The sequence below is a fragment of the Physeter macrocephalus genome, chromosome 20 (genome assembly GCF_002837175.3).
Source record: "Physeter macrocephalus isolate SW-GA chromosome 20, ASM283717v5, whole genome shotgun sequence".
Lineage (NCBI taxonomy): Eukaryota > Metazoa > Chordata > Mammalia > Artiodactyla > Physeteridae > Physeter > Physeter macrocephalus.
Window position 1 is genome coordinate 109,320,435 of NC_041233.1, and position 7,960 is coordinate 109,328,394.

General features: G+C 49.3%; 1 protein-coding gene across 1 annotated transcript in view; it reads right to left on the reverse strand.

Moving 5' to 3' along the window:
- Nucleotides 1-644: 644 nt before the first annotated feature.
- The window catches only part of TDRP (testis development related protein), a 57,221-nt gene continuing 49,905 nt past the window's right edge, over nt 645-7,960 (reverse strand). Inside the window, exons 2-3 of the mRNA XM_007106094.3 lie at nt 5,207-5,310; nt 645-3,491 (exon numbers count right to left, since the gene is read on the reverse strand). Coding sequence (XP_007106156.1) covers nt 3,146-3,491; nt 5,207-5,310 — 450 coding nt within the window. The 3' untranslated portion in view covers nt 645-3,145. The remainder of the gene's footprint in view (nt 3,492-5,206; nt 5,311-7,960) is intronic.

The following is a 7,960-nucleotide window of genomic DNA, read 5'->3' on the forward strand; positions in this document are numbered from 1 at the left end:
GCCCCGCATCCCTCACCCAGAACCGCTCTTCTGCCGAAAGACAGCCGTGGCCGCAGCAGGCCCCTTGGTTAGTCGTTCAGCACCATCTGTACCCCCTTTGGACTATTTGATCACAAAGTTAAAAAATGTTTAGCCAGTTCATTTCTTTAAAGCTTATTAAATAGTGTTCTGCCCTTCTTTGGTTCAATCAAATATCAACTGAGAACCATAAAAACTAGAAAGTAGATAAACGGCTAGAAGTAAATGGGGAGAAAGAAGAGAAAGTCCACCGGCCTGTGACAACAGTCGGAAAATATCTGGTGACGTACATCCGTGAGTGAGCAGCTGAGGTTCAGCGTCTGAAACCACCGGTGGAACCACACGCCCCCAGAGGCAGGTGTAGAGCAGGACGGGAGCAGGAGTGGGTGAGGTGGGGCGGGGAGGGGAGGAAGAGGGGATGAGGGCACGGACAGGCCAGGAGACCAGCCGGGGAAAGGCAGAAACGCACACCAGGGGAAAGGAAGGTGGTGGGACTCGGACGTGTCACCTGGCTTGAGACGGTATCCCGGTCATCCAGTCCCTAAGGGAGGTCAGGGTTCCTCTCCAAAAGAGGCCACTGTTTGGGAAAAACAGATGGAAACCTTTTTACAAGATGAAGATGATTAAGTAAAGAATGTACTCCTATCAGCTGGGTGCTGAGGGGAGGCTTGCTTCAGGCTCTAACTCGTGAAGTCACTGCGGTAAAATCGGAAGCGGGGCCCAGGGCAGGCGCAGCGCCTGCTGTTCCCAAACAGCGTCCGTTCAAAATGCACAAAAGATACATCCCGACAGCTGAGGTTGAAGTTGGTCGTTTATTTATGAGTGTACATATTTTGTTGGCATCTTAAATGAGGTTGAAGGTGTTGAGACAGGTACCATCAGCTCTGAGTGACTGAGTCACCAGAAGCAGATGCCAGTAACCGTGCAAACTAACAGTCAGAGTATATAAAGCATGTTTTATTTTTAAAAACCTCAGCATTAAGAATTCAACCTTCTTTGAAGCCAATCACTTTCCTGTTAAAAACGACAGTCGAAAGAGCAGACACTTCACTCTTCACACAGAGAAGCCATGTTTTTACAGAATTCAAACAAACCTGTTCTCTCATCAGCCAGTGAAAAAAACAAAGATGCTTCGGTAAATTCTATCAAGAAAAAAATATCTTTCCCCCAAAGCATACCAATAAATATTTATATTAAAACCCACATATACTTTCGTTTAATCAGATACAGCAGAAGAAAAATTCATTTTTACGTTAATCTTTGTAGGTAAGTGTGATTTATGTGCGTATTCCAACCCCAGTCTGGTTTTGGGGGACAACGGTATGAAGAGCTGTTCTGCCGGCTGTGCACCACGGGTGTGTCACAGGCACTGAGTGTCACAGCACACGGGCACAGGCTCCCCACGGTGAGGACGCTGTCCCCACCCCCGCGCTGAGCTCCCTGCCTAGAGCCTTGGACACGAGGTCTGTGTCCCTGCACCTCAACACAGGATTAGCCCAAGACAAGCCCGCGGCCCCTGCTTTAAAATCCTCGCGTAAATGACGGTCTGGAGCTCGTCTGCAGCCCCAGCAAGCGTCTCTTTAGGGAGAAGGACTACAGTCTATGTACTGAACTGTTTACCTGAGGAAACACGGTTTTCAGTTCTGGTATTAACCACTTCAAGGTTCTAACGCAAACTGGATTTTACCACCACTTACACGTCCCCCTTTCAAGGCTCAGTGAAGTAAACTTCTTGTCTCTTAGAAAAAGATGGACATAGATGACTGGTGGATGCTACGTAGATAGAGAGAGAGGGTTAGAGGACAGGTATACATTGTACATAGATGGCTGGAGATGACAAGAGTGTAGACAGATGACTGAGAAATGACAGATGACAGGCAGACACTGTCACCCCCCAGAGTCCACAGAAATGCTAAATGACACCCCCTTACGTGGAACAGCACAGAACTGAACACTGAGGACAGTGGCTTTTAAAGAGAGGAATGCACAGTGTAACTGGAGGTTTTTGTTTTTAACCAAAAAACCCCTATACCTTCTCTGTGAAGCCACCGTGACCTGAGATAGACACGTACTCCTGTGGATCAGAGCTGTCCTGCTGAGGACACACGTGCACGGGTACCCGACCAAGGGGCCAGTCTATCAGGGAGGCAGAAAGCAAGTCTGGAGACACACGAGACGCCTCAGTGACGTGCCCAAACCAGCCAGTCTCTCGTTTGGAAAAACAAAACCCTGGGTGTTAGAGAAGAGAGGCACTTTCATCATTTTACATACAGTTTTAACTCTTAACGAGCGAGTTATTAGTTTCCAAACAAAACTGTCGTTACTAAAACTGATCCATGCTTTATAGCATTCTTTAATCTGCAATCAAAAACAACAAAGTTTTAGAAGAAAATAAGATCAATATTTAAAAGTTCAGGAGAAGTAAAAACAAAACCTCAAGGTAAGAACCACTGTCACCATCTAATGCGCTTACGGGAGGCTGGAGATGAAGACGCGTTTGCAGACAGTGCATTCACGCTGATCAGATACAGCCTTCGCTTCTCCAGGGTTTATTCTGCTTGCATATTTAAAAATTTAGTACAAAAGAAGAGTTAACACAATGTAACACGACCTTTGGAAGGTTCATTTTACACCTGGATTGCAGGTTTCTGGCAACAGAAGAGAACTGCGCAGCTGCTACATTCTTGTGTCATAGACTACACGTATGTGCTACATGCAGAGAAAGGGATCAAGTCACGGAACAAAGAACTGCAACGGAGGATATACAGGAAGACGGTTTTGTGGCAAAAAGCAGGTTACCACCGCGCTCCTCCCGGACAGCAGCAAACCTCACGTCTCCAGCCTCAGCAACACGTGGACGACAGGAAGACGTTTCCACAGAAGGCAGTCGATGTGCGGTCCCTGTTCGTGTCCACCAAGGAATTTCCTAAGTAAGCATTTGAAGAGGAGAGTCCAAATAAAACGGCACAGGGCAGATTCTCTGCACTTTTCATCTGGGAAAGACCAAACTTGGTACTCTACTGAAAAAACACCATGATACAGCAAACTCTAGGCATCTGAATGAAATGAGATACAAAGGTGCAAAATCAGGCAGATCTTGGTTTGTGAACTCGCAGGAGTGGGTCTGTCACTCCAGCTCCTCCCAGTCGTCCGTCAGGTGGCCTCTGCTCTGCCGACGGATGCTGACCAGCTTCCCCGCTGACCTGAGGCTCCAGCGCGAGCTGTTCCCGGCGCCGGCCAGGCTGGTGTACTTGGTGGAGCCCCTGGCGTCCTCCTCCCAGCCCGGCCCGGACAGACGGTCACTCATGGGGTCGCCTGAGTCGGCTGCCACGTCTTCAAAAGCAAGTTTTGGAGGTTCCCAACCTTCGATCTCATCTGGTTTCTTAGACTGTGTATTCTGTTTCAAAACCAAATTGTCCCAAAATCCAGACTTCTTCTCCGTCTTCAAGTCTTCTTTTAATCGTAAGTTAGTTCTACAGGAGACGAAAGAGTCAAGTGTTGGTGATCAATCATCTCAGAGCCTCAAGTCGAGTTTATTTTATCAAATAAAAGGTTCTTTTAAAAAAAAGTTTTGTTTGGAAAACTGACACAGATTTGATGTAAAACTTGAAATATTTATATTAATAAGGAAAAATCAGTCACTACACATGATTAGGAAAACTTGTGAATGCTGTATTTAAGGTACCACACTTGGCAAAATGCAAAGTCACTCTCAGACAGAAGAGAAAAAAGCGGACTGTCTCAAGGCCACACGGAAGGCGGAGCTCGTCTCTGAACCAGCCTGAGAAAAGAAGCCCCAGGTCCAGATTCAGAAACGGGGGGTTACTCCATTTGCCACGTCAGTTTTCCACAGGTTTATTCGGAGCTGCAGCCTCAGACGTTCAGAGCTCAGGGCGCTGTGTGCTCTGAGGAAAACACGGCCGACTGTGGAGGCGGATGCTCACACATGACTCAGGGCTCTGGCCGCGGTCCCCCAGCCTGGCTGCCGGGAGCATCCCCAGGACACGGGTAAAAATGCCGGCATCCAGGCCTGACCCCTTCAGAGTCTCATTTAATTGGACCGAGGGGCCAGGACACAGGCGTGTTTTCAGGCCCCCCCGTGAGCTGCCACCCTGACATCCAAGAGGACCGACTTACACAGTCCCTGCAGAGAGGGCGCATGAGGTCACGACCACGGGGTCAGAGGCAGGGGAGGGCCAGACAGCGCTGGCGGGTCATGAGTGCTGCCGAGGGACCCGGTCCTCGGAGGAGAAGCCTCTCTACGGTCAGGCTCACCAGGAGTCACCTGCCGCTGGCAATTCCACCAGGTCGTCACTGAATTTATATTTTCATCTTTAAAAACATGTTTTTGTTCTTGTTGGCCATGCCGCATGGCTTGTGGGATCTTAGTTACCCAACCAGGGATCGAACCCGGGCCCACGGCAGTGAAAGCACAGAGTCCTAACCAGTGGACCGCCAGGGAACTCCCTAAATGCGTTTTTTAAACTTTCAAAATATTTATAATAAACTAGCAGCACTGTCAGCTTAAATATATTCAATTTTCTAAAATCTTTTTTTTTTTAATTTATTTTTGGCCGTGTTGGGTTTTTGTTGCCGTGCGCAGGCTTTCTCTCGTTGTGGCGCGCAGTCTTCTCATTATGGTGGCTTCTCTTGTTGCAGAGCACGGGCTCTAGGTGCGCGGGCTTCAGTAGTTGTGGCACATGGGCTCAGTAGTTGTGGCTCGCGGGCTCTAGAGCGCAGGCTCAGTAGTTGTGGTGCACGGGCTTAGTTGCTCTGCACCATGTGGGATCTTACCGGACCAGGGCTTGAACCCGTGTCCCCTACCTTGGCAGGCGGATTCTTAACCACTGCGCCACCAGGGAAGCCCCAATTTTCTAAAATCTTTTACAGTTTACAATCAATCTTTGCATTTTTAACTGGGTTTTTTTCTTGATTTTCTGAAACTACTACACACCTGAAGCATGGCTACAAGCTGCTTTAAGGCTCGTAAGTTCTATTTACTGTTAAGTTTGAGAGCTGGTCAGAGAAGCTTTTTTTCCACTTTTCCATAATCTAAGTGCTTACTGTCAACATTAATACAACTCATTTCTGTCTCCTCACACGGGGAAGGAAGCCCTCAGCGTCCCCGCACATGGCCCTGCTCTCCACCGCCTCTGGAACGGCCGCCATCCAGACAGCAGCTACTCACCCTCTGGACTTGGGGGATTTACATCTTTCCAGCAGGTGCTGCTCGTCATCCTTGTTAAACAGAGAAGTCACTTCTTTCCAGCCTCGGAAACTCGCTCCCTGAACCTAATAAAAGGTTAAGAAAAGATCACATCTGACATAGTAAATAAACAGGTCACAACTGTATTATGCAGTAGCTGCGGGGCTGACATTCAGCACAGAAGCTGGCACCGATTTCCTTACCTGCCGTATCCGCACAGCGACTTTTCCCATCAGTTGCAGGTAATCTCCGTCACCCAGTGAGGACAGTGGGTAAACCCACCCACGTTTAATAACGGATGACCAGTGACCACACTTCAGCCAAACCAGGTCGGGATGGTGGGGCTCCTGACACGAGGTGGGGGGCTGCACCAACCTCCAGGTAGACTTTGAGAGGAAACCACGCATTTCTGTTTATTCTAAGACAAATGATTTTGTACTTTTTCATTTCTGAAATCAGGATGTAATGAACGCCTGGCATCTTATTAGATTCAAAGAGATACAGTAATAAGGGAGGAATGGAGAAAAGGAAGTACATCTCCAGAAGTCTCGTGTCAAGGGCCTTTACCGTGAGCCACTCTGATGTCCCTGGAGCCCCAAATCACACCAACTGCAGCTGGTTTTCTTTGAAGGGCATGGAGGAGGGCATCTCCCATAGGGAAGACCTGGCTTTAAATGCTCTGAAGTATTACACATGCAGCAGCACTGAAACCTGAACCAGGAGGCCGCGAGCGAGCACTGGTGTGAGACCGTCTGCAGAACAGGAAACAAACAGCTTGTGGCCCTGCCGCGCTCGCCCCTCCAGGGCTGATTATGTCTCGCTGAGGGCGCAGATGATGGCTGGCATGGTTTTTAGCAATTAAGCATTTTTTAATTAAGGTGTCTATGTTTTTAAAGACATAATACTACTGCACATTTAACAGACTACGATCTAGCGTAAACACAACTTTTATACACGCCGGGAAATAAAAAACTTGGCATGACTTGCTTTATTGCAGTGATCTGGACGGAACCCACTCTCTGCCTGTGCAGCAAGGTTGTTAAGAGAGTACATCCTACGTTGTCATCACAGGAGAAAAACCTATTTCCTTCTTTTTCCTGTATCTACACAAGACGATGGGTGGTAACTAACCCTAGCGTGGTCATCACTTCCTGACGTATGTCAGCCACAGCATCATACTACATGTGTGGAATTTATACAGTGAGGCGTGTCAGTTACTTCTCAATAAAACTGGGGGAAAAAAAAGAGTTCTAGGGCAACCACTCTGTAGCCTACAGGAGAAACTTACTACAAATCGCTGAGATGATCTAAATGAGATGGTAAGTCTTAGATGTGGGCCCCAGAGCTTGGGGGAAACTAGAGGTAAAACCACCACCAATAGAAGCATCTAAAAACGTTTAAAATAATAAAAACCAACACAAACCACCTGTGCCCTTCAGTCCGGGAGGCCCACACTGCGGGAACGTATCACCGGCTTAGGGCATTCTCCCCCTTCTCCCCTCTCCTTTGCCTCTAAACCCTCCCCTCCCAGCTTCTTCTCACCTGTAATTGGGAAACACAGTTGCACTCGCCCTCGGCAGGTGCACGGATGCACGTGAGGCGAAGAGCTCTCTGGGTGTCACCCACCACCTTTCCGTGGAGAGCATAAGGGCCCGTGTCAGACCCTGAGCTCTAACAAACCTCACCCACAGCTCCCACTGGACACTGCCCACCAGGCTTGCCTCCACCTCGCTGCCCCTCGAGGAAGGCAGCCTTCTTCCCGCCTCTCCCTCCATGGGCTGGGCTCAGAACCTGTAGGTGACCCCACCCCCTCGATGCCACATCTGTCCCTGGCATGTGAATGCAGGCCTCTGGTTGTGGGGACTCAGGACACCTGTCCCACTGCCACACGTCACTCAAGGGATGGCAATACCTGCCAGGTGACGTAAGAGCGAGGCTCCACGTCCCCAACAAGCAGACGTCCCAGGTCACAGTTGACACAGCACCTGGAAGAAATCAGAGACCAGGTGCGAAAACCTCTCTCTGCTGGCAGGTAACTACTAAGTGACAAGTGATGGCACATCTACAGACAGAGCAGTAGGAGTTCTGAGTGGTGAGCGCTCACGTACAGCGTGGGGCAAACGGCCCGCCGGCAGCCTGATGGAGACCCACCCTGGGCCAGGCACGTCCTACAGGAGCGCGGCCGTCACACTGGGCTTAACGATCTCAAAACAATGTGTCAAAGCCAGACCGCTCCTTCACTGACAAACCTCTGCCTGCAGTGCCCACGTCTACACCTGAACCGCACCCCGAGAGGGACACGGGGATGTCACCCACAGACCTGACTGCAGCCATCCAGCAGGTCCCAGCCCAAGGGCTCTGCCCCTGATCTCAGGGAGGCTGCCCTCCGCAAGTGCCACATGAAAGGTGCCCGTGGACATGGAAGCGCTCCTGAGCTCAACTGGAACCGTGGGCTGTGTGGAGTGCATGTGCCGTTCGCGGTGTGGGGTGAGGAAGTTTCCATTCTCAGAGGGCAGAGGTGACAAACTCAAATGCTTCTTGCAGTCAGAAGGGCCCGGGGTAAAAAGACCTAAATGGAAGGCCAGACACTATCAAACTCTTAGAGGAAAACATAGGCAGAACACTCCATGACATAAATCACAACAAGATCCTTTTTGACCCACCTCCTAGAGAAATGGAAATAAAAAACAAAAATAAACAAATGGGACCTAATGAAACTTAAAAGCTTTTGCACAA